Source organism: Eretmochelys imbricata, chromosome 3 (genome assembly GCF_965152235.1).
Source record: "Eretmochelys imbricata isolate rEreImb1 chromosome 3, rEreImb1.hap1, whole genome shotgun sequence".
NCBI classification, from domain to species: Eukaryota; Metazoa; Chordata; order Testudines; family Cheloniidae; genus Eretmochelys; species Eretmochelys imbricata.
Window position 1 is genome coordinate 206,065,520 of NC_135574.1, and position 27,930 is coordinate 206,093,449.

The 27,930-nt window shown below is 41.8% G+C and overlaps 1 protein-coding gene across 1 annotated transcript in view; it reads left to right on the forward strand.

Annotated features, from left to right (window-relative positions):
* The window catches only part of CFAP61 (cilia and flagella associated protein 61), a 215,418-nt gene that overhangs the window by 118,215 nt on the left and 69,273 nt on the right, over positions 1-27,930 (forward strand). Inside the window, exons 18-20 of the mRNA XM_077812071.1 lie at positions 488-586; positions 6,238-6,406; positions 12,512-12,686. Of these exons, the coding sequence (XP_077668197.1) occupies positions 488-586; positions 6,238-6,406; positions 12,512-12,686 (443 nt within the window). The remainder of the gene's footprint in view (positions 1-487; positions 587-6,237; positions 6,407-12,511; positions 12,687-27,930) is intronic.

Here is a 27,930-nt window from a genome sequence, read left to right on the forward strand (position 1 = left end):
AGTCCTTCTCTACTCAGAGTGCTAAGTCATGTTTAACACTGTTCATTACTATGACTCCTCAAGGCCATTTTCTAACACAACCTAATTTGCAAGTGAAGGCAAGGCCTGAGTCAATTCCTGCCATACTTCTTGATACTCAAGTAATTGAGCAAAGGCTCAGTCTAGCTCTAGGATGACTTTCAAGTTAAGTGGTGACTGAGGTAATTTATGCCATATAGCTCTACGGGGACAGATCATAATGATTTTTATTTTATTTCTTATCTGTATTATCATGTAGCCCAGAGATTCCCAATCAGATTCAGGGCCCCATTGTGCTGGATTCTGTACAGCTAAACCAAACTTCTCAGGAATAGACTGGGAAACCCTGTTGAATGTAAACACTAATTATAACAGTATGTTTTAGCAAAATCAAATTACAAGTATACCTAACTGAACTTCAGCAAACTCATGTTGATCTATGTTTTGCATTTTGTTTTTACTTCTTTAGTCCGCACCTGAAATTTAACAATCTGACCCTGATTTCAACTCATGGGCTTCCAGGAAAAAATCCACCAGGCTCTACGAACAGAGGATTTTTAATTGACAGGTTTGATTTAATTTCTAAATATTTGTGATAGTTTCAAAGGAAAATATAAAACGTGATTTTTTTTTGTGAATTTGTAGTACAATTCAGCATACATATGTACAGAAATGTGTATTTTCCTCAAGTCTTAGTGCTCATAATAAGAAACTAAAATACAAACATAATCAGAAAAACTCTCCAGGTCCAGGTCCTGTTCTGTTATGAGTCTCAATCTAGATGTGCTTTCTCAAAGGCATTCTCCACGTCTCCTGTCTCCCGAGCAACCACGCCTTGTGGATGTATGTATCTGTACCTACAAATGATGGAAAGCCATGTCACAGAGATTAATTTTGCATGGAGTTCAGAACATCATGAAGTATTGATCATTTTTACCTCTTGCCAGAAGAAATTCCACTGCCAGAGCCTTTCCCTGCTACCACCCACTGCCAGAGCCTTTCAGTGCCATGTATAGTGACACACTGCAGTGTGGACGCAGCCTACCTTTCACTAGGGCATGTGGCTACATGTACCCTACACACCCCCATAAGTGTAGGCAACACTTTAGGTCTTTGTCTTCAGGGAGTATGTCAGTCTAATGCTAGGTGCCAGCCCAACTAATAGGACAAGACAAAGGCAAAGAAGATTTGAATTTAATAGATAAACCACATCCCTATATATATGTTTCATACGTAAACAAATATTTCCAGTGACATTTACAAAATACCTACATTTATAGAAAATTGTAGTTCATAACTGTCTAACCAGAGCTAGTTGTTTAATTTGAAAATAGATAGATAATGGATATGAATTAATTTAATTAAGGAGCAGCTGAAAATTAAAACGATCTTTGGTGGGATTTTCAGAAGCTTCTAAGTGATTTTGGAACACAAGTCTCACTGACTGCCAATGATATTTGTGCTTCTAAATCACACATGTGCTTTTCCAAATCCTACTTCTCTTTATTATTCACTTTATGGAAAGTCCTTCCTCTTCCCTTCATCCTGTTTGTTTATTTCTGTCTCTTATTTGTGTCCTGTCTGAACTTATGGCCAGATTTTCAAGAGCATTGATTGTCCAAAACTCTCATCAAAGTAAATGGCAGATGTGGATGCTGAGCATCTCTGAAAATCTGGACGTTGGATCACAGAGCTTGTCAGGGCATGGAAGCACTTTTACTTGTTTCTGTGAAGCATGTATCCCATTTCTGGGTACTCTAATAACAATAATAATTAATAATCATTAGCAATCAGCCCTGTGTTTTGAATATGAATATTTATAAATATGAATGTTTATATTTAATATTCATCTTTAATATGAATATAAAATATGACAGTATTGGTACAAACAATAATCATTGTTACTACTTTGTTCCTTTTCAATTTTCTCTGTTATTGTTTATAATGCCAAAGAACTTAGGGGTTCAAACTTGATCAGGATCCCATATTTTTTAGTCAAGCTGTGTTTGGGACGTGCTCCATAGCTCACTGCAGTGGAATAACTCTCATTGGATTTATATTGGGCCTCTTACCACTATCCACCAAATAAGAAATAAAGTGGTGCTTGAGCCACTCACTGCTGATGAGCTTGGTTTGCTAAATGGAATATTTTATTCCTGGCGGCAGTGACTCCAGCTCACAGAATGAGTGAGTTCCAGGCTTTGCATATTGCTTTACAAGGATAAAGGAGTGCTGCAGATTGGTCCTAGATTCTTTTTAAATGTGGCATCTGCATTCCATCTTAATCAGTCAGTTACCTTGCCAACATTTTCTGATGTATATTTCCCCATAAAGACCTTACTTCACAAACTTGATGGTAAAAGGTCTATGACTTCTATCTAGAACATCTATTCAGCTTTCTGTTTCATTCAAAAGCCACTGTAATTTGAATCTTCAGGGTCCGTCCCTCCATGGACCTGTAAACAGCTTGTCTTTACGAGTAGCACAAACCTCTAGAAGAACCTTGTGGAGTTTTTAATAGATGATTTTCCCTCTTCTGGTGTGAGGATCTGGGTTCAATCCAGACCAGTAAGGTGTTCTGTCACCACCTGACCTGTAGCCCTGGGTGCCTTTGTACCGTACAGCTTTGGTTCAGAGCCCTGATACCAACAGTCTGATCATTACCACACTGATCTCACCCTGGCTTCCACCAACTTGGTTGCTCCTTGCATGGTAACACCAACACCCTTCCAGTCCCAAGTTCTCCCCAAACAACGTCTTTCTCTACAGTGCTCAGCCTCTCTGACTGTAGCACTCACAAAATCTTAACAAGTTCACTGCTCCTTTAAAGAGACAGTACACCGCAGTTTATTAACTTACCTGGGTTTGACAAACTTTCCACTTCAAACAAAGCACTGAGTTGGTTTATAGGTAAAGTAAAACAAGTTTATTAACAAAACGACATAGGTTTAAGTGATACCAAGCAGAAAGAATAACGATAAAAATAGTTATCAACAAAGTAAAATGCATTTTTAAGACTGAAACTTAACTTAATTCGTTATAGTTCTTGTTCAAGATACTTTCCCTACTTAAAGGAAATTCTCCAGCATGACTGGTTTTTCCAGCCAGGATCAACCCTTACAGATTCAAAGAGCTGGCTTCTTTGTTCCCTAGAGATGGATAACTTAGAGGTTCAATCTCCCTCTCTTTGTAGTCCCGCAAACCTCTGAAATGTATTCTTCTATAGCGTCTCCCCATATAAAGTTCCTTTCCCCTGCTGGGTGTGGACGCCATGCTGTCTGATGCAGACTCCATGCTGGTTCCTCCCCCTGTTGATTTTTACAATGCAAATGATCTCTTCCTGCAACTTCCGATACAAATGAATAGCCCACTGAATTTGACCATGCCTGGTTTGAAGTGTTGACCTCTTTCCTTTGTCTGGAGAAAACCTGTTTATGAACTCCTGCTAACATGCCTGGTTTAAACACATTTTAGTCACATATTTCCAGCATATCTGTAAAGTTTTTTGTGGGTTAACCATACAGACCTCACACAAGAATATAAATAATCCACTGAATGCATCCAGTGAAGTGAGCTGTAGCTCACGAAAGCTTATGCTCAAATAAATTTGTTAGTCTCTAAGGTGCCACAAGTACTCCTTTTCTTTTTGCGAATAATCAGAGAGTTATTAGTTTTCCAATTATGTATTACATGCCACCTTTTGAGTAAATATCATGACAACTGGCATTGTGGTGCTCTTAGGGTCACATCTGGGTTTTTGTAAGGGAAGTATCAAGACTCAGAGGATTTGAAGAGCAGCCAGCCATGTGGAGTTCTCTACATACTTCCACAAAGCACTATTGCAAAGACTCAGCTCTGTGCAATAATTCAGATTATTATAGTTTCCAGGTTTAAAATGCTTTCTCCCTGGTCTCCTAGATATTTTGTGGGAATAGGTCTATAGATTATCTGTTGTTTAGGTATTTTATCGTCATATATGAGAGAGAAAAACAATTTGGGGCAGAGTGTTTTTCTTCACACCAGTCTGTAAAGCGGTGAGCACACTGTTAGTGTAATATAGTTGAGTTTTAAATGAATTTTGGGATTGCTTATAATTTGAATGCATAAGGGTGCTAAAGAGGCTCTGTTTCTTTCTGGTTTTGCTAGAAAGATCCCTTTGTAAACAACAGCTTCTAAATTTTTGATACCCTCTCTAGAAAATACTGGACAATCACATACCTATTTAAGGAGGCTAGATTTAAAACAGGCAATAATCCCCCTCCCCCATGGACTTTGGTGCAGCAAAAATAGATCTTGGCCAATATTTTCAAAAGCAACCAGTGATTTGGGGTGCCTACCTTGAAACACCTTAAAAAGGTCTTATTTTCAGAAAATACACAGCACCCACTCACTGAAAATCAGAATCCTTTAAGATGTCTCAGCTGGACATCAAAAATTGAGGCAATGAAAATCACTGGTCACTTTTGAATATCTTGATCAAGCTTATCACCATTATCTTCAGTTTATACCTTCCGTCAGACTTTTGTAACAGTACTAAAGGCAATGGTGTTACACAGGTTTAACTGAGGGCAGAAGTTGACCTACAAAATTTTAATTACTGAGATAGTGTGTGAGCCAGAAAGAACCAGCTTTGCTTTCAGAATCCAGACTGAGTTTGCGTGCCTGACTGTTAGGGGTGGGGGAATAGTAAAATTAGCAAATTTGATATGGAGTCATTGAGACAAAATAAATGGGGCATCCCGAGAGGAGAACCACCTTTTAAGATCTCAGCACTAAGATGAATGTCTGTTGGTAGTCTCCCATCTTCCAAAATAGATGAATTTCTATATACAAATGTCATCTGTGGCACCAAAGTCCTGTTTCCAAAAGAGTTTCAGGAGGTTGTCGCATTCACTTTCATTGAGACTTAGGCTCCTAAGGGCCAGATTTTCAAAGGGAATTAGGTGCCTAACCTGCTTAGGTGCTATTGAAAATCCCATTAGGCATTTATCTACATCTTTAGCTGCCTACACACCTTTAAAAATCTGTCCCTGAGTGCCTCATTCACTTTTGAAAATGGGATTAAGGCTCCTACATAACTGGTACTTTTAAAAATTGTATCTAAAGCATAGGTTTTAGCATTCACAGTGTAATTGGGCCATCAGTCTTTATGAAAACCTTGAACAAAATTAATAAATATGACACTTGCTAAGAGTTAGGATAGAAGAAGTGAGTCTGTCTGAACAAAACAACTGAGTAATCCGAGGCCTCTTTCCTCACTTACCACCAAACATGCCAGGGTAAAAAACGGCTCTGTGGCTGCAATTGCTAATTGGAAGAGGGCTTTGTTTATAGAAGAATTGCACATAAACTGTTCTTTGTTGCACTGTATATAAATTAATTGGTTTCAAAATTCCTCTCTCCTTAAGGGTTGGGAATGAATTGCTTGTCAGTCAGTCCCTGTGTTTATGAGGATTATCAGACATACCCTTACGAGAGAGAGAGAGAGATTTTCATTTGCCTGCTAATTTCTTCCTCTTAGTGCATATGATAATCTCCCTCTCCCTCCTGTGAATGGCATCTCTTTGCTTGCTTCATACAGCATTTTGAAGGTTTCTTTAATGTCATTACAATGTTTTTCATCCTTACCGTTTTGTAGGAGCTCATCTGGAGAGGGAAAGCAGAAGAGCAGATCTGATGATATCTCTGCCCTTTACTGGCATTTCTGCTGTTGTAGCCGTCTTTGTAGTTGTAAACACTTTCCGAGCAGGGCTCGGTAAGACAGTAGTTATACTAGTGGTTAGTGGTCTCACCATAGCTATTACTGGTGGAGCTGAACTAGTGGTAGCAGAAGTGGGACTATTTTAGCAAAAGAGCATTTCGTAGAGAGAGCCAAAGAGAGGAAATTATCAGGTAAGAAAAACAGTTTCTTTTACAGGTGCAAAACTGCACTGTGCATCAGACTGCAAATTTGAACCATGGTAAAGTATATATTTGACTTGTTTTTAAACTCTATTGTAGTATGGCCTGACATTGGGAGAAATTATTTGGTTTTAACAGGAACTTGTCAGTTTGTACCTGAGAGTTTCATAATGAATAATCTCTCACTATAGGCCTTAGTAAGCTCACAGCAAGACAACCACTTGAACCACTAGGGGACTTCAACCAACTCACCAGATGTCTAATTAATGCCTGCTGTCAGCTGCTAAAATGTCACTTATAGATATTCTTTCTTCACAGCCACTGTTTTAATGATAAAGATTATGCATTGATGTCACTTTGTTCCTGGGTTAATGTTGTGGTTGATAAAATGACTGGCATAGACCGAGCTGCCAAACATGTAGTGGTTTCCAAAGGAAAAAAAGTGCCATACGACCACCTTGTTCTCTGTACTGGGCAGCAATGCCAGGTAAGATTGTGCACATAGTGAATAAATGAACATTTGATGTTTACAGTGATTAACAATTAATATGTTTGTGGAGAGCGTCACAGTTCAGGGCAGCTGCACCCGTATTTTCCCCCCTGATGGTTCAGCAAGGATGGTCGCTTTAGACTCTCAGCTTTTCAGCAGTCACCTCTCTTGTGTGGGGACCCACATCTCTCTCCTTGTCTGGGGTTTTTCCAGGCTGCATAGTTCCCTGGCTACACTGTGAGTTGCAAGCCAGGTGGTTTAAACGGCCAGTGTCTCTATGTTGCTTTCTCCTGAGGGACTATAAACAGCATAATTGCCCACTGTCAGGTATCACCCAGCTCTTTCTAAGCAAGGACATTTATTCTTATGAGGAAAGCATTACAGAGAAAACATATTAAAATAATAAAACAACCTACAGGCACGCTACTAAGCTTACATCAGATCACCTCCAACACCAACAAGGGCTCTGGCAGATGATCAGTCCATTAAACCCCACAAAGCAGTGGTTACAAATTCATAACAGCTTCAGCTCGGAACAATCACCCTCATGAGTCTGTGAGTTCCTCCTTTATACAGTTTGGGCCTTTGATCTTGGGATCCTGGGAACAGGTAATCAGCAGACAACTGCCTTGTCCTCGTGGTATACCTTCAATGGGCTGGGCTTTTGCAAAACTGGAGGTGGGGGTGAGGATGGAATTTGCATTTCCCCCTAGATATCTCCCAGGAAATCCACTTTACATATATTGTCCCAAAAGATCATTCTTGTTTGCTGCATTGTCCAATATAATCCTTTGGTCATCCAGGCCCTGCAATGATACATAGCCTTTGCATTTAGTACAATAGACTCCAAAGATGGTTAAACTTTATTCAGGAAGGTTTATCACAGGGTAATGCAGGAAATTGTCTTATCTGTCACAGTGAGGACAGGAGCAGAGAAGTCCACAGCAAGTCTGTTACCAAAGGCCAACAGCTGCAGGTCTGTCACCCTATAAAAGGACTTAGGTTTCATCCAACAGTCCTTAATGGAAAACTGTTGTTGAATTCCCTGGGAATTGTGCTTGAATAAGGCCTGCAGAATTAGGTATTACTACCATGACTTTTGGTAAGGGGTAAGATTTTTGACTAAAATAGTTAAATTGATACAACCTCTAATGGGGACATATTTACATAGCTATAAAGGTACTTTATTCCAGTATAGTTTATTCCACCTCCTGCATGGGAATAAGCTATACTGGTATAAGCACATTTATATCCATGTAACTGCATCATCACTGGGGGGTTGTATTGCTTTAACTGTACCAATATAGTTAAAGTGTCTTGCCTACAGCAAAAAATTGTATCAATATTACCAAAACCTTCCACCAGTGATCGCATGAGTGGGAACAGTCAGATGAACAAGGTTCTGGCAGCTCGCAGCCTTTTTGCTACCGTGACAATCAAGCCTGCTGCAAAGCAGGTGTAGTTAATACAACAGTAAAAGTAGGTCCAGCCATGGAAACCTTATCTGTATTAGGGCTATGCCCCGCTAAACCCCTGGTAGCGCTGGTAGGAATTTTTTTGTAAAAACCACCAGCATACACAAGGCTTGAGAGAATTTCAGCTGAACATAATAATATTCCTAAATCCACACAGGCATATATTACAGTAACAAATATTTTCTTTAAGCATAAAATGAAATATATTTCTATTGGAAATGTAGATTCTGTTTGTTATGCAGTGAAGTCATACAGCATTTACTTTACTGGCCAGAGCCTTAGCATAGGAGAGAAGGGGAGCCGTCCGGGGCCATTTCTCAAGCTGCAGTGGTTTTGGCCTCAGTGTAAGCTGAAGCAGTGCTGGGGCAGCTCTAAATTACTACACCTGGCTGTGGTCCCTAATGGGGAGAATTGCAGAATGAGGCTGAGCTCTGCTCTCTCCCTGACACATGCCACTTTGTGGGTGGCTGGGCTGCTTTCAGTTTTGTACCGTTAGTGGGGTTCTGCTCTCAACAGTGACTCTAGAAAGGGCATTGTGGAGTTCCATGTTTATTGTGCCTATGACTTCCATATTAAATGTGCTCAGATATAAATAAAATGATGCTATCTGTCAGCCCTGCATACACAGCTTGGACTCAGACAGCCACATTGGGTTCTTTTTCTTGTGTATCATCACAGGGCAATAAGATTCTAAAACCAAGTTGTGTCCTCTGTGACACATGTGCAGCTGCATTGCCTTCAATGAGTTTACACCAGTAACTAATTGGCTTTTATGTAAAACCCATCAAAAACCTATTTTTGTCACTAAAATCAGCAGATGTGACTGAATATGTTTTTTAGCCTTTTTTATAGCACTTGTCCCCGTAGTCACAAACTTTAATGTTAATCTTCAGCCCCCAAGTGAGGTCAGGAATGGACACCACGAACAGAGCTCTTAAGTAAAAAAGTACCATTTTTACATAGTTGCTTTTCAGAGTAGAACGTCGCTTTGAACAGCTAAATATGTTCACAGTTCGACAGATGGACTAAAAAGTTAAACCAAAATGCATCCTGAACTTGTTTGGATCTCCCTATATAGCTTCTACAGCGTGAAAGAAATCTTTTGGAAGCACCCTACCACCTGCAAACGTGTTGGGGACAGTAGCTAAGCTGGAGGAGAGAGAGAGAGAAAAATAAGGAGGGGAAGGGGAAATGCAGAATTTATCTGCCTTTGCTGTTAAAAAGCGCAAGATTTTTTAAAAGTTCAGATGCTAGGAAGAAGTATTTTATCATCCAATTTCTATTTTATTTACGTAGGGCTAGCTTTTGCCACACTTGCGAGTTGTACCTTGGCAAGTAGTGGCATTGATTTCAATAGGTCTGCTGACTTAAGATCCTATTCACTATGAATGGGAGTGGCAGAATGTTTCCTTATTAGATAAATAAGATATGGAGATGCCACATCGGTGTTTCATGTGGGTAGATCACATGAAGCCCAGTGGCCAATGAGAGCATTGCTCTGAACAGTTCTTGCCCAATGCTTCAAAATCATAGTTGATTCTTCAATAAAATCATGGTTTAATTGCTTACTGTACTAGTAATGTTAAACCATTCAAATGTTCATGTAATTTTTATCTTACACATTCAAAAAAATTATAGCCTCCTCTCTCACACAGAATTGCTCCAATTTTAGAAATTTTAGTTTTGTTATGAAAAGGAAAAAAGAGCTCGTTGTAGTTAAAATTTTGCATGTTAAAATTGCTAACTGTACGTTAAACAAATAGTTACCAAGATGCTTTATCTGCATATTTATACAATTCTGGTAGCCAATTGTTGTGAAGTCCCTTTTAGTCTGTACATTATTCACATTTTTGTTGTTCATTTTTCTTATGTTCACTTCTTAACACCACTATTTTAAATGGACACTTAGGGTATGTCTACACTACGAAATTAGGTCGAATTTATAGAAGTCGGTTTTTTAGAAATCGGTTTTATATATTGGAGTGTGTGTGTCCCCACAGAAAATGCTCTAAGTGCATTAAGTGCATTAACTCGGCGGAGTGCTTCCACAGTACCGAGGCTAGAGTCGACTTCCGGAGCATTGCACTGTGGGTAGCTATCCCACAGTTCCCGCAGTCTCCGCTGCTCATTGGAATTCTGGGTTGAGCTCCCAATGCCTGATGGGGCTAAAACATTGTCGCGGGTGGTTCTGGGTACATATCATCAGGCCCCCGTTCCCTCCCTCCCTCCGTGAAAGCAAGGGCAGACAATCGTTTCGCGCCTTTTTTCCTGAGTTACCTGTGCAGATGCCATACCACGGCAAGCATGGAGCCCGCTCAGCTCACTGTCACCGTATGTCTCCTGGGTGCTGGCAGACGCGGTACTGCATTGCTACACAGCAGCAGCAACCCATTGCCTTGTGGCAGCAGACGGTGCAATAGGACTGGTAGCTGTCATCGTCATGTCCGAGGTGCTCCTGGTCACCTGTGTGAGGTCGATCAGGAGCGCCTGGGCAGACATGGGCGCAGGGACTAAATTTGGAGTGACTTGATCAAGTCATTCTCTTTAGTCCTGCAGTCAGTCCTATTGAACCATCTTATGGTGAGCAGGCAGGTGATACGGATTGCTAGCAGTCCTATTGCATCATCTTCTGCTGGGCAGGCAAGAGATGAGGAGGCTAGCAGTCCTATTGTACCATCTTCTGCCCAGCAGCCATGAGATGTGGATGGCATGCAGTCCTTCTGCACCGTCTGCTGCCAGCCAAAGATGTAAAAGATAGATGGAGTGTATCAAAACAAGAAATAGATCAGATTTGTTTTGTACTCATTTGCAAACCCCCCCTCTGCCCCCCTGTCTAGGGGACTCATTCCTCTAGGTCACACTTCAGTCACTCACAGAGAAGGTGCAGCAAGGTAAATCTAGCCATGTATCAATCAGAGGCCAGACTAACCTCCTTGTTCCAATAAGAAGAATAACTTAGGTGCACCATTTCTTATTGGAACCCTCCATGAAGTCCTGCCTGAAATACTCCTTGATGTAAAGCCACCCCCTTTGCTGATTTTAGCTCCCTGTAAGCCAACCCTGTAAGCCGTGTCGTCAGTCGCCCCTCCCTGCGTCAGAGCAACGGCAAACAATCGTGCATCTTAGTTGAGAGTGCTGTCCAGAACAGTCACAATGGAGCACTCTGGGATAGCTCCCAGAGGCCAATACCGTCCAATTGTGTCCACAGTACCCCAAATTCGACCCGGCAAGGCCGATTTAAGCGCTAATCCACTTGTCAGGGGTGGAGTAAGGAAATCGATTTTAAGAGCCCTTTAAGTCGAAATAAAGGGCTTCATCATGTGGACAGGTGCAGGTTTACATCGATTTAAAGCTGCTAAATTCGACCTAAAGTCCTAGTGTAGACCAGGGCTTATTAAGAGTTGCGGGAGTTCAACAACTATGGATTTCCCCTACAGCCAGTTCCTGTCAGTATCTGTTTCTGGATCATCAGAGCACACCTGGCTTGAACAGGGTGACATGAGATTCAAATTCTATTTTTTCCCATGCCATTCTTGATCATCTTCTTTACTTTTAAACCCCTAAGGCTGTTCAGTTGCAATTGCAAGATTCTTGTGGAACTTTTTAACATTCATCTTCCTCTCATTTATGAAAACTGGCTGTGATGCTTTGCATACTGATCATTGTATATAACTCATTACAAAAAGCAATAACCATGAAATGGAACATAGTTTAATACCATTGCCAGCAATTTTGCTGTTTAGCAGAATGTTTCCACAAAAGTGATAGTCATAAATAATTCATGTCATTTTTTTGGTGAAACCCTTTCAGTGTTTCAAGAGGTATTTTTGAAAATATTGTTATAAACAATGGCCCAGATCCTGTTGTTTACCCGAGCTGTTCTTGTACAAGAGCAAAGGAAGGGGGATCAAAGGTAGCTTTTAGCATTCTTCATACTGGGACTGACCTAGACTCTGGTTCTAATTTATGCCCTGCTGTCCTCAGTGTCAAGAGGGTGTTTTGGCATTCTGGGATAATCAGGTTATAGAGAAAATCCAAGATACATCTTCTTTCAGCTACACTCCCTATGCTGGAGATCAGGAGTGGTGGCGTGGAACTAATATTCCTCTGCCACCCCAGTTTTCTCCTACAGTGGGAGAATCCTCTGATAGCTGAACTCACAGGCTGTCCAGCTACTCTGCACAGCCAGAGCAGGGCAAAGCATGAAGAGCATGCCCCGAGATGGGAGCCAATAACAATTGTGGTAAAGGACAATTCCTGTAAAATGGAGAATTGAGGGGTTTTTGTCATTTCCGTTTTTAATTGACTGTTTGAAGATAAATTTAAGCATATGATGTGTGCTGCATTTTGTGTGTGCACTTGCATATACACATAGCAAAAAAAATGGTTAATCCTTGTAGGTTCTTCAAAATCCTGCATTGCTTCACAGATCCTGCAAGGAACAGAAAATTAGATATAGTAACACTCATCTGTTCTCTTTATGACCAGTGACTTGTTGATTACAAATTATATGTCCAAAAAGAATCAAACTTTTACAGGGCTAGCATTTTTTATATGGTCAGATACTTTGTGTCATTGCTATTCAAAGTCTCAGTTAACAGTTATATGTGCATTATATTTATGTCAGGTTCCATGTCCCACTGGAGCAGAGATCAGTAAACTTTGGACTAACAAGGAAATCATACACCGCTGTAAACAAAGATATACTGGTGAAGTTCCGACCAATCTCTTTAATCTCTCTGATGATCAAGAGTGCTTAAAGGCAGGGCATTGGTTAAAAGAAAACTTTATCAATTCACACGGTAAGGATTTTAGTGTAAACATGTACATTTTCAGAAATGAATTTAGGCTTATTGTTTCTCCTTTTCCAATGTATAATTAGTGCCTAATTAATTCTAACAAAATCTTTCATCTGCCACGCTTTGTTTTCCATATTAATTTACAATTTGTTGTTATTTTTGGGTATCCAGCATATTTTCCTAGGAAAAATGGCTTGAGATTACTTAATTATCTATAATTATTATATGACACAAAATGAATGTCCTAAAAGCAAAGCCTGGCTAGAATAATTAACTAATTAAAGAATAATTTAATTAGTAAACATGTTTTGCAATTATATAGGAAAATATGTAGATCTGGAAAGCGCTATAGAGAAAAAAATTAGCATGGATATTTTTTCAAACACTATTGTCTCTGTGTTGAATATCATTGTTAGTTACAGCCCCTCAGACAGAATTGCCTGTGTACTATATTTTCTGTTAAACTATACAAGTCACACATTTGTGTGAATCTCTATATCCATCATCATATTTCTGTTGTCTCAAACTATCTTCAGTAGATCCTCCATTTACTGCTCACAAGCTATTAAAATTAGACTAAAATACACCTTATATCTTCTTTGAGAGCCTCTTACATTTCACATACATGGTGCTGAGTTCAGTTTGTGTATGCAACAGAAAATATATGGGATCCTCACACCTTACTCTACAGAAAAAGAAATAAAATGGGCTCACATTATAGCTCTTCCGAGTTTCTGATCAGAACTAATATAGAGCTAGGAGGAGGAAATGTATCTTTAGAGATAGGTATTCTAGCTGATGGTTACAACTGGATTTCCATAAAGGTGTAGTCTAGCCCAGTGGTTCTCAACGAGAGGTTCGGGGGGCCCTAGGGGGCCATCAAAAGGTTTCAGGGGGTCCATCAAGCAGGGCCAGCATCAGACGCACTGGGACCCAGGGCAGAAAGCTGAAGCCCCACCACCCGGGGCTGAAGCCAAAGCTTGAGCAGCTTAGCTTCATGGGGCTCCCTGTGACTTGTGGCCCCAAGCAATTGCCCTGTTTGCTACCTCCTAATGCCGACCCTGGCTTTTATATGCAGAAAATCAGTTATTGTGGCACAGGTGGGCCGTGGAGGCTTTATAGCATGCTGGGGGGCCTCAGAAAGAAAAAGGTCGCGAACGCCTGGTCTAGCGTTCATCTACTCACTTTCAATTGAGAGCATAATTAAAAAATGATGGTGACAGTGTATGGTCTACAAAAGTGCACGTCCTACTTAATAGGCCTTTAAGGAGATTGTCAGAGTGCTAGAACTTTTTATTCCTCCTCCAACTCCTGCCCTATGATCTAAAAGTGTAGGTCCTGGATCTGATCTATGCTATCATTCATATAGTCTCACAAATAAATTTTCCACTCGCAGCAGCTTGGCCCAAAATGTGTAAATAAAATATCTTTGCATCTATGTTTCGTCAATACTAAACCCTAAGGTACACGTTTTTGTCTGGTTTCCAGTTGATATACACACCTGCATTTGTATGTAAATTGGGGTGTTAGCTTTCTGTCTACACACTATGCATACACACAGTTGCTGAATTTACCCATACAGTAAATGTGTAAATGGCGCAGTAATGTTGTGTATACACCAACTGAAGGCTTTAGGATATTTGGGTTTAAATACCTTGACAATATATGCTTCTTAAGTATAAAATTTTATATCAGGTAAGTTTGAGTGCTGATTTATTTTGTGATTACTCCTGCCTTTTATTTTAGTTTGATGGCTGTGGTGTTTTGTTCTGATGACAGGATGGATATCTTAATGAGATACTGATCTCATCTTTAATTATAAGTTTAATCCAAAAGTGCACAGTTACATCAGTTAAAGTTTCTTTCTTAGCAGAGCCATAGTGAGCAGGACACATGGTGCTTTTTCCCCTCACACTACCTCTTTGGCTCCTCCTTCCCTTTCTCCATCTTCCATCTTCCTCCTTTGTTTTGTGTCCCTCTTCTTGCTTCTACATATACTTCCCCTATGTTCCTGTCCCCTCTGCCATCTCCCTTTCACTGCCCTTGTTCTGTCCCCTCTCCATTTATATTCCTTATAGATCTTGTTTCATACCTCATCTCAGCAGTATACAAGATACCTGCTCTCTGGGGAAAAAAAATCAATTTTTCACCAGCTAACCTATTTGGGAGACAGTCTGGTAAGTGACTGGGTCAGGGTAGATTTGGGAGCAGAGAGCTTGCAAAGATTCAGCAATTGATTTGGACATTTATCAGCTGTCTTCAGGCCATACTGTCACTTCCACCTGGCTGACTGCAGCTTGTGGGCACCTCTAGTTTAATCTTATTTTTAACTTTTACTTTTCAACTTGGGAACCTTTCTAGAACTTTGTCATCTTTAAGAGAGAGTAATACAGTAGGTGATACATTTCCTTTATTCAGACTTGATTACTATAAACTGTTCTTCATCAGATTTCCAATCGAAACCATTAATTCATTTTAAACTTTTTTTGGAATTCAGAGCTTTTCAGATAATGCTGGAAGTTAAAAAAAATTCGTATTAAGATACTACAGTGGGGAAAAATGGATTACCAGTGACATGCTACACTGATTTTTATTTCCAACCTATAGCATATGCACTTCATTTTTCCAGTTCAGAAAAATGATTCTTATTTCTTTGTATTATACAAATTATATGATGCATCCTTCTAATTCCAGTTATTTTCATGCTTCTTTCTAACTAATGCATTGTACTACTCATATTTTAGCTGTCCACTAACTTCATCTAATGAGGTTCCTTTTGTGGTTTCCAGCCTACTGTACCAGACAGATGCTTTGTTGCTTCTCATCTGGAGTAAATCATTGTAGCTCCACCGAAATCAATGCTATGCCAATTTACATTAGATGAGAATCTAAACCAGCTGACATTTGTTCCTGACTTAAAATCCCAGGCCTCGATCCTATAACTAGAAGTGGGAGTTGGAGGATTGAGCCCCAGATCTTCAGCTTGTGACTTCACAGTAGGTTGCACTGGCAGTGATTATGAAATTACTAACCAAATATAACAAAAAGTTTTGTTTTCAAATAAATTCCATTCTTGGTTCATGAAGAAAATTGCTTCTTATTTTTTGAACTCTTAGACTGCTAGGTTGAGCAAAATGAATAGTTTTCCTTTAAGAGTATGTGAGGTCATGGGGGACAGATTTAAAAGGCATTTAGGTGCCTAAAAATCAGATACATGCCTCATGGGACATTTGAAAGTTCCTAACCATGTCAGACACCAACTCCAATTTAAATTAATGGGATTTAGACTCGTGTCTTTTGAGAAAATCATTCTAGGCACCTATCTGCACCTTTAGGTGCCTAAATACTTTTGCAAGTGTGGCCCACAGTTGTCTCTCTCTGAACCTGTTACTGATGGGGGGCTTTGTCTTATTCACAAAATGGTACCATCCATAATATTAACATTATAAGAGCACAACGGAAGACTGTCATCAAGTTCCATTCTGCTTTAAAGTGTGTTTCTATCCTAACAGGTAGCTTTGTAATAATGCCAGTGTGGAATTCTATATTCATTGCATCCCTCTGGTTTCTATTATCAAATATGCTTCATTTGAAAGCATAAGATATTAACTCACCCTTATAGAGGGTATGTAGTGAGGTTATACAACTTTATGAGAGGAACTAATTTTGCCCTTCCATTCCCCTATTATTGGTGATGAAAAAAAGCCCATATTGACTCTCAGATGCATTCTGAGTTTGCAGGACTGGCAATTTGTGGAGTGGGGAAACATCCTTGTACTTTCAAATATTCTCAGTTTGCTATAGAGCCCAGGGAGATGCAATAAATATGTAACTTTTTACTGTAGAACCTCACTTTAGAATTGTCAAGGTTCCTTCCCCACTCTGAACTCTAGGGTACAGATGTGGGGACCTGCATGAAAGACCCCCTAAGCTTATTCTTACCAGCTTAGGTTAAAACTTCCCCAAGGTACAAACTTTTACCTTTTGTCCTTGAACCTTTATGCTGCCACCACCAAAGTGTCTAACAAAAATAACAGGGGAAGTGCCCACTTGGAAATGTCTCCCCACCCAAAATATCCCCCAAGCACTACACCCCCTTTCCTGGGGAAGGCTTGATAAAAATCCTCACCAATTTGCATAGGTGAACACAGACCCAAACCCTTGGATCTTACGAACAATGAAAAAGTAATCAGGTTCTTAAAAGAGAATTTTAATTAAAGAAAAAGTAAAAGAATCACCTCTGTAAAATCAGGATGGTAAATACCTTACAGGGTAATCAGATTCAAAACATAGAGAATCCCTCTAAGCAAAACCTTAAGTTACAAAAAGACACAAAAACAGGAATATACATCCCATTCAGCACAACTTATTTTATCAGCCATTTAAACAAAACAGAATCTAACGCATATCTAACTAGATTGCTTACTAACTCTTTACAGGTTTCAGAGTAGCAGCCGTGTTAGTCTGTATTCACAAAAAGAAAAGGAGTACTTTGTGGCACCTTAGAGACTAACAAATTTATTTGAGCATAAGCTTTCGTGAGCTACAGCTCACTTCATCGGATGCATTCAATGGAAAATACAGTGAGGAGATTAATATACATAGAGAACATGAAACAGTGGGTGTTATCATACACACTGTAACCAGAGTGATCACTTAAGGTGAGCTATTACCAGCAGAAGAGTGGCGGGGTGGGGGGGACTTTTGTAGTGATAATCAAGGTGGGCCATTTCCAGCAGTTCACAAGAACGTCTGAGGAACAGTGGGGGGTAGGGGAATAAACATGGGGAAATAGTTTTACTTTGTGTAATGACCTATCCACTCCCAGTCTCTATTCAAGCCTAAGTTAATTGTATCCAGTTTTCAAATTAATTCCAATTCAGCAGTCTCTTGTTGGAGTCTGTTTTTGAAGTTTTTTTGTTGAAGAATTGCAACTTTTAGGTCTGTAATCAAGTGGCCAAAGAGATTGAAGTGTTCTCCAACTGGTTTTTGAATGTTATAATTCTTGACGTCTGATTTGTGTCCATTTATTCTTTTACGTAGAGACTGTCCAGTTTGACCAATGTACATGGCAGAAGGGCATTGCTGGCACATGATGGCATATATCACATTGGTAGATATGCAGGTGAACGAGCCTCTGATAGTGTGGCTGATGTGATTAGGCCCTATGATGGTGTCCCCTGGATAGATATGTGGACACAGTTGGCAACGGGCTTTGTTGCAAGGATAGGTTCCTGAATTAGTGGTTCTGTTGTGTGGCTGCTGGTGAGTATTTGCTTCAGGTTGGGGGGCTGTCTGTAAGCAAGGACTGGTCTGTCTCCCAAGATCTGTGAGAGCGAGGGGTCATCCTTTAGGATAGGTTGTAGATCCTTGATGATGCGTTGGAGAGGTTTTAGTTGGGGGCTGAAGGTGACGGCTAGTGGCGTTCTGTTATTTTCTTTGTTGGGCCTGTCCTGTAGTAGGTGACTTCTGGGTACTCTTCTGGTTCTGTCAATCTGTTTCTTCACTTCAGCAGGTGGGTATTGTAGTTGTAAGAATGCTTGATAGAGATCTTGTAGGTGTTTGTCTCTGTCTGAGGGGTAGGAGCAAATGCGGTTGTATCGTAGAGCTTGGCTGTAGACAATGGATCGTAAGGTGTGGTCTGGATGAAAGCTGGAGGCAAGTAGGTAGGAATAGCGGTCAGTAGGTTTCCGGTATAGGGTGGTGTTTATGTGACCATCGCTTATTAGCACCGTAGTGTCCAGGAAGTGGATCTCTTGTGTGGACTGGTCCAGGCTGAGGTTGATGGTGGGATGGAAATTGTTGAAATCATGGTGGAATTCCTCAAGGGCTTCTTTTCCATGGATCCAGATGATGAAGATGTCATCAGTGTAGCGCAAGTAGAGTAGGGGCATTAGGGGACGAGAGCTGAGGAAGCGTTGTTCTAAGTCAGCCATAAAAATGTTGGCATACTGTGGGGCCATGCGGGTACCCATAGCAGTGCCGCTGATTTGAAGGTATACATTGTCCTCAAATGTGAAATAGTTATGGGTGAGGACAAAGTCACAAAGTTCAGCCACCAGGTTTGCCATGACATTATCGGGGATACTGTTCCTGACGGCTTGTAGTCCATCTTTGTGTGGAATGTTGGTGTAGAGGGCTTCTACATCCATAGTGGCCAGGATGGTGTTTTCAGGAAGATCACTGATGGATTGTAGTTTCCTCAGGAAGTCAGTGGTGTCTCGAAGATAGCTGGTAGTGCTGGTAGTGTAGGGCCTGAGGAGGGCGTCTACATAGCCAGACAGTCCTGTTGTCAGGGTGCCAATGCCTGAGATGATGGGGCGTCCAGGATTTCCAGGTTTATGGATCTTGGGTAGCAGATAGAATTCCCCAGGTCGGCGTTCCAGGGGTGTGTCTGTGCGGATTTGTTCTTGTGCTTTTTCAGGGAGTTTCTTGAGCAAATGGTGTAGGTTTTTTTTGGTAACCCTCAGTGGGATCAGAGGGTAATGGCTTGTAGAAAGTGGTGTTGGAGACCTATTCATGATGACGACAGCACCTCCTTTGTCAGCCTTTTTGATTATGATGTCAGAGTTGTTTCTGAGGCTGTGGATGACATTGTGTTCCGCACGGCTGAGGTTATGGGGCAAATGATGCTGCTTTACAGGAGTTCTGACCTGCATTCCTGCTCTGGTCCCGGCAAAAGCAACACACAGGCAGAGAGACCCTTTGTCCCCTCCCCACCCCAGCTTTGAAAGTATCTTGTCTCCTCATAGGTCATTCTGGTCAGGTGCCAGTGAGGTTATCTTAGCTTCTTAACCCTTTACAGGTGAAAGGGTTTTTCCTCTGGCCAGGAGGGATTTAAAGGTGGTTAGCCTTCCCTTTATATTTATGACAAGAATTTTGTCACAATTATAATTGTAGCTAATATACAAAGAGCTTTGTTCTTATGCAGTTAGGATTCCAGCACACACAACATACCTGACACAAACCCACAAAAGCAAGGAAATAAAAAGTTCAGCCATCTAGTAACTACTCCTCCTTTTCTCACAATCACACACCTTACTAGTACCACAACTTCATATCACAGACCATGTACCACAGCCTTAACTTTTTCCCCCTCAACGCAGCCTCCTTCACACACCTCTTTATCAAACTTCCTCCGATGGTAACTATCAGTTGTGGATGTTTGGTGTAGTACTATTCAGTGTAGTAGGAAAGGAAAGATAGCCCGTAGTCTAGGGTTCTAGCCAGCAACTTGTGCTTCCCAGGTTCAGTTCCTGGCTGTGCTACATAACTGTGCAATTCACTTAGTTTCTCTGTGGCTCAGTTCCCCATGTGTAAAATGGGGATAATACTTGCTATTTCAGAGGGGTGTTGTGAGGCTGACAATGTATATATGGTAACAGGACCATATCAAATTGCTAGTGTGTTGTGTCTCTCAAGTGATTAGCCCTATGAATTAGTAATTGTTAGCTTTAACTGGGTCTGAATCTATTCCCATAATTTATTGCTGGATCTTAAGAGATTCTAGTAACCCAAAAAATAATAACAAAAAATATATTTCAGTTAGCAGTTACAAAGAACATTTACTCATGGTGCTCTTTGCTCCTCATCAGCTAAAAGATCACAATTACTTTATTAAACACACCACAACAAATAGAGAAACGCATCCCTTCCCCATAATACAAATTATCCCTTGTAAGCAGGACAACAGAGGAAATCAATCCCTCATCTTACCTTCAAGCACATCATCCTCCAGTACTCCTAAGAAAACACTTGAGAAAATAGATGGCTTTTGCAATGTGTCCTGAAGGTCAACCAGTCTAGTCTATTTGGGATCAAGGAGAGAGGACTGTCTGATAGTGAAACTTGCTTTCCCACCCACAAGCTGGAATTCTTGGCCTTGAAATGGGCCATCACTGAGAAATTTCGAGACTATTTATATGGTGCTCAGTCCCAGGTGTGGACAGACAACAATCCACTGACTTATGTGTTAACAAGTGCTAAGCTGGATGCTACAGGGCTGAGATGGGTGGCTGCCTTGGCTAGCTATGAGTTCAGCATTCAGTACCGATCAGGGAGAAGCGATGTAGATGCAGATGCATTGTCCAGACGTCAGGCACCAGAAGTTGCTGTGATACCCACGGATGGAGTGAGAGCTATTTGCAGTGTGAGTCGCCGAGAGTCAGAGGCCCCTGAGAGCCTTCATGGATGTGTTGCAGAAGCTTTGGGCCTGCCCCCTGAATGCATGCATTCTGCTTCAGTGAACTATATTGCATTAGACCAATCTCCCTTGCCCATGCTCAATGCGGCTGACTGGCAAGAAGCCCAGCTGCAAGATATTGACATTCGTGATACACTACTTGCCAAAAGGGAGGGGCGAAGCCCAGCTGCGGTTTTCCCACCTAACCCGGAGGGTAAACTACTATTGAGAGAATGGGCCAAACTAAAACTGATTCAGGGAGTACTACACCGAATGACCACCGACCCTTTACAAAAGCAACGAGCACAACTAGTGTTGCCAAAAGAGTACAGAGCGCTGGCCATGAGGGCCCTGCATGATGACTTTGGACATTTAGGGATGGAGAGGACCTTGGAACTTATTCGTAGTAGGTTCTATTGGCCCCGGATGGCTGAAGATGTTCGCAAGAATTGTGAGACTTGCGCTCGATGTGTTCAAAGGAAAACTCTGCCCACGGGGGCTGCATATCTCAAGAACATCACCAGCAACAAACCTTTGGAACTGGTATGCATTGATTTCTTGTCTTTAGAGGTAGACAGGAGGAATGTTGGGAACATTCTAGTAGTGACTGACCATTTTACAGAGTTATGCACAGGCATATCCCACACATGATGAGAGGGCCACCACCGTCGCTCGAGTATTGTGGGACAAATATTTCTCAGTCTATGGATTCCCAGCCCGGATACACTCGGATCAGGGGCGGGACTTTGAGAGTCACCTTCTGAAGGAGGTGCTGAGGATAGCAGGAATTAAAAAGTCTAGGACAACGCCTTATCACCCACAAGGTGATCCTCAGCCAGAGAGGTTCAACCGAACCCTATTAGATATGTTGGGGACTTTGCGACCGGAGCAGAAGGCAACCTGGAGCCAACATGTCGCATTTCTGGTGCATACCTACAACGCCACAAAGAACAATGCTACAGGAGTCACCCCATATCTCTTGATGTTTGGGCGAGAACCAAGATTACCTATAGACTTGTGCTTTGGTGTATCAGAGGATGGAGATAGCTATGAAACTCATCAGCAATATGTATCCCGACTAAGGGAAAAGCTGCGGGATGCTTATCACTTAGCTTCATCTGCACTCGGAAGAACGCAGACTGCAACAAACATCGATATGATGCTAGGGTACGTTTGCAGGAGCTCCAGTAGGGGGACAGAGTTCTGCTGCAAAATTTGGGTATTGCTGGCAAACACAAGATAGCTGACAGATGGAAGGCAATACCTTACTTGGTGATGGAAAAGCTGGGAGACCTGCCGGTCTACAGGATCAAACCTGAAGAGGGTCCAGGTCAAATAAAGACAGTGCATAGAAACCTTTTGCTCCCTGTGGGGGAATTGGTAGGCACCCCTTACGAGATGGGCCGCAACCGGGCAGGATAAAGGCGCTAGACCAAAGCCACCATCCAACATGGATAGCCAGGCCCCTGCAGCTAACGTACCCCTATGCAGCACATCTGTGAGTGAGTCTGAGGAGGAAGACACAACCATGGTGAATCCTGGAATGGAGACAGGATTTCAGTCTCGATCAGCTGAACCAAAAGAGAGTTCCCCCTCTTCCACCCTAAACCCCATGGCGGAATTATTTAGGCCCATTTCTGACACCCCTGTGCTGCTGATGGGACCGCCGTGTGACGACACAGACAGGTTATTGGATAGTGGAAACACACAGATAGAGGATGTCCTGGGCACCTTGGACCCCCCGAATGTTAGAACTAGAAGTGCAGGGGCCTACGCCAGTAGCCGAGGGACCCTCAAAGGAAACCTCTCCATCTGTTGCTCAAGAGGATGTCCCCCCACCATGGCAACAGAGTTTCTCAATAGACAAGACAGGGTGATAAGACCAGTAAAACGGTTAACTTATGATGCACCTGGGGTGACTAGTGAGGAGCCAATACATTTAGCACACAGGCTTGTGGAAGCTAAAGTGGGCTTCCTGAGGCCCTTTGGAGGAAACCAATGAGTTGGTATAAAGGGAGTGTGATTTGTCGGGACGACAGATTCTCAGCTAGGGGAGGATGTAAGCAGAGTCAGGATGAGCTCCACCCTGAGATCTGGTGGTGAGTTGTGGCAAGTTGTGGAAAAGAACTTCAGGGGCTGATCTCATTTGTGTAGGCACACCCAGCCCACCTAGCATGAGCCCATAGCTGCCCAAATGGTCACTTTGGCTGCTGTGGGATCCCCAGTTTCTCTGTTATTCGGGCAGGAAGAATAAATTGTTGTTATCCTGATTATGTGAATCAAGGACAGTGGAACTGTACTTGGCCTTTTGTTATGATGGAGGGACTCGCCATCAACTAAGTAGCACTCGCTAAGCAAGGGACATGGGTTCCAAAACTCAGTGAATTGAGAGAGGCTGGGGACAGGTATTAATACCTGGTGGTATGGGCCCCCTGGTGAGGGCCTTACATGCTATTTGCACTGACTCCTCTCTCCACTGTGGAATATCAGAGCTAATTTTGATTCCATTAGGAGTCTAGTTACACGCTGTTGAGCTGAATTCACTTTGGGCCAATGGCGCACCAGCACTGAGACTCCCCTACTACAAGCTGAAATCACAGAAGAGCTAAACTTACTAAGAGCTGAAATCACTGAGTGTTGTGTTAAGTAGTGGGGGGGCCTGAAGATATATTGCGGAGCAGTTCGTGGGACAGCTGGAGCGGCTCATGGGGGTGCCTGGCAGAGCGGAGCGATTCGTGGGATGGCTGGCGGAGCGGAGCCCCATGGAGAGGCGGGGCAATCGGCTTTGAACCACGTAAGGTGCCCCCTTAACCTCCCCCCCTCCACCCAGGTTGGGAGGTAAAACTGCAGATAAACTTTTGAACTCTGACACTGCACTGACCAGGGACAGAGACTTTTGGGTTGTTGGACTTTTGGGACTTTGGGTGACTTTGGGTTGCTGGACTAAAGAACCAAAGGGAAAGGACACGCCCTGATTTGCTTGGGGTGGGTTTTTGCTCATGGGTTGTGTTATGAATCCTGTTGGTGGTGTTTCCCCAACATAATGCCACATTGTTTCTCTCTGTTATTAAAAGGCTTTTACTACACTCAGACTCTGTGCTTGCGAGAAGGGAAGTATTGCCTCTTGGAGGTGCCCAGCGGGGGTAGTATATATTTGTTCCAGGTCACTGGGTGGGGGCTCGAGCTGGTTTTGCATTGTGTTATTGGAATGGAACCCCTAGATACTGAACCCGGCCCTTGTTGCTGCCAACTCTGACGGGTAGAAGGGTTACAGCAGCTTGAAGTGAAGTTTTAGAAATCAGTTGGCCTTCTTCACAGATCAATTTCAACTTATCTCTAAATTTTGAAGGTAATCTGTCCTTGAAGTCTGACAGTCTATCCCATAAGATATAATCATATTTACATAGCACGGCCTGATAGCTAGCTATCCTGACCTGTAAACAGGCCAATGAGTAGATTTTCTTCCCAAAGAGATTGTCTTTTGGGTTCTTTCTCCTTGGAAGCTGATTTCCCTGAATGTTTTAACTTCTCATTGGCAGCAGCAACAACCAGTTAAGATGGAGCCGGATGAGTATAAAAAAATTGAAACTTTCCGATGGTACTTAATATCTATGATCGACAGGCTTTGAAGTAGCTAAAATCAAGGTGGGATAATTGAAATCAAGGTGAGTTAGTCAAAGACCTTTCATCAGATTCAATATCCCTTCATTAATAAGTAGTGCAACTCTGCTTTGAGAAGTTGGTTGTAAAATATCAAACAGCTTATAAGCTTTTTCTGAACAGTCTCCAATGGAACTTCCAGTATTTTCATCATGCATTTCAATAATTCTTGAAAGGTTTTTAAATCATCCATTATGAGATGGAAATGGTAGAATTATCAGTAATAATGCAGAAAAGCCAGAAGTATTCAATAAATATTTCTGTTTTATATTTGGGACAAAACAGATAATGTAGTCATACCATGTGACAATGATAACAACACTCTTTGCATTCCACTAGTATCTCAGAAGGATTCTAAACAGCACCTGCTAAAGTCAGACATTTTTAAATCAGCAGGTCCATGTAACTTGCACCCAAGATTTTTCAGAAAGTTGGCTGTGGAGCTCACTGGACCGTTAATGTTGATTTTCAATAAGTCTTGGAACACTGAGGAAGTTCAAGAAGACTAGAAGAAAGCTAATGTTTCTCTCCCTGCTGAGAAATTGTTTGGAAGAGACATCTGTGCTGAGGGTGCTAGTGCTGTCTTCCTTTCTGTTGAAGAATCTTCAGAGGCTGGGACCACTGGTGCCAAGCTGGATTAAATGAATAATGAGGATGCCAACAAAGAAGAGGAATAGATCATGCTGAGCACTCTGGTACAATGGGGGACAGTGCCAATAAACCTGGTGCCATGGTGCGGTGTAATAAATGTATCTTTGCATGCCTATGCCCTAGAGCCCTCGTTATTGATGAAGATCTCAGTGCTGACTTTTTATTACGGTGCAGCACTGAGAGTTCCAGTCCCACTTTTTCCTGTGCTGATAGCAGTGGCTCCTTTGAGGAGCCCCTCCTCTTACCTGGCAGTGGGGACAAGCTTGGCGTTGAGAAGCCAGCTTGGAGTCTAAATTTCTCAGTTCTCAGACAGCAGGAATCCCTGACTGCTCTGATGGATTTTTGTAGAGTCTCTTTCTATTTCTTTATTGGTCCTGAGCTCAATATCATGTCTCTAGTGACTGGAGCGCTGGAAGGACGAGCCAGGAGCGAAGAAGTCTTTTTGGTCTATGTAGACCCTACTGGTGTGCTTTAATATAGTGCTGTTTGAAAAAGTACTGGCCTGTCTCCTTGCTAACAGAAAGCTCCCCAACCTGAAGCAAATACTCATCAGCAACTACACACCACACAACAAAAACACTAACCCAGGAACCAAACCCTGCAAAAATCCCCGGTGCCAACTCTGTCCACATATCTATTCAAGGGACACCATCATAGGACCTAACCACATCAGCCACACCATCAGGGGCTTGTTCACCTGCACATCTACCAATGAGATATATGCCATCATGTGCCAGTAGTGCCCCTCTGCCATGTACATTGACCAAACTGGACAATCTCTACGCAAAAGAATAAATGGACACACATCTGACATCAAGAACTGTAACATTCAAAAACCAGTAGGAGAACATTTCAGTCTCCCTGGACACTCAATAACAGACTTAAAAGTGGCAATTCTTCAACAACAAAACTTCAGAAACAGACTCCAGCGAGAAACTGCAGAACTGGAATTAATTTGCAAACTGGACACCATCAAATTAGGCCTGAATAAAGACTGGGAGTGGATGGGTCACTACAAAAACTAATTTTTCCTCTGCTGATACTCACACCTTCTTGTCAACTGTTTGAAATGGGCCACTTTGGTTACATTGAATTCATTAGCACTACAAAAGTGCTTTTTCCTCCCTTCTTGTCAACTGTTGAGAATAGCCCACTGTCACCTTAATTGAATTGGCTCTTTAGCACTGACCTCCCACTTGGTAAGGCAACTCCCATCTGTTCATACGCTGTGTATATATACCTGCTACTGTATTTTCTACTCCATGCATCTGATGAAGTGGGTTTTAGCCCATGAAAGCTTTTGCCAAAATATATTTGTTAGTCTCTAAAGTGCCTAAAGGACTCCTCATTGTTTTTGCTGATACAGACTGACACGGCTACCACTCTGAAACCAGAAACTTCTCAGTTATTAGGAAAATTATGTAGCAAAGTCCTGAAATCCCACAACATAACCCTCTCAACAAAAGTTAAAACTTTATAATGCTTTTGTGCTCACATCTCTCTGCTATGGCTGTGAGACCTAGATACCATACAAATGGCATATGAAACAGCTAGAGGCCTTCAATATGCAGTGTCTGCACACCATTATGAGGATCCACTGGCAGAACAAAATTACCAACCTGTAGGTTCTCCAAAAGTCAAATGCCATAAGCATCGAGGCCATGCTGATAAAAGCCCAACTACGCTGGGTTGGACACATCATTAGGATGCCAGAATATTGACTCCCCAGAAAAATTTTCTATGGAGAATTGGCACAAGGACATCAGAATCAAGGCCTCCCCAGAAAGCGCTACAAGGACAGCATCAAGAGTAGCACACACTTTGGTACAATAAAACTGGATGATCTTAAGAAGGCTGTGTTAAATAGATCAGCCTGGTGACACACAATACTCAGAGCTTTCCAAGCCTTTGAAGAGGACAGAAATAATCAGTGGTTAGCTGCAAGGGAAAAGTGTCATACTACTGCTATAGCTACCAAGATGCTCACCAATGACTTTGTCTGCCCAATCTGTTCACGAGCATGAGAGTTACGCTTTGGACTTCAGAGTCACTCCAGAATCCACAAAAAGAGAGAGCATGAAAATGTCGTTGAACTGACGGACTACACACACACACTTCAGACCATTTCTCCAGTTTGTCCAGATCATTTTGAATTTTAATCCTACCCTCCAAAGCACTTGCAACCCCTCCCAGCTTGGTATCATCCGCAAACTTTATAAGTGTACTTTCTATGCCATTATCTAAATCATTGATGAAGATATTGAACACAACTGGACACAGAACTGATCCCTACGGGACCCCACTCATTAAGCCCTTTCAGCATGACTGTGAACTACTGATGACTACTCTCTAAGAATGGTTTTCCAACTAGTATTCACTCACCTTATAGTAGCTCCATCTAGGTTGCATTTCCCTAGTTTGTTTATGAGAAGGTCATGCAAGACAGTATCAAAAGCTTTACCAAAGTCTGGATATACCACATCTACCACATCTACATAAGTAGGATCCACATGTGCAGAACATCTTGAAGAATCACAGTTACTATAAAGTAAGTAAACGTTCTTTCTGTGATAAAATCCAGCAACCTAATGCACTGTAGCCTATTATAACTCTAATTGAAACTAATTGAAATTTATCTGCTATTACCTCTCCATTTTCCATGAAAATAAAAAGGTGGGATGGTTGTAAAGTAAAGAACAAAACTTCTCTAATGACCCAAAATGGATCAATTATTTTCCTCTTTAGGTAAAGACA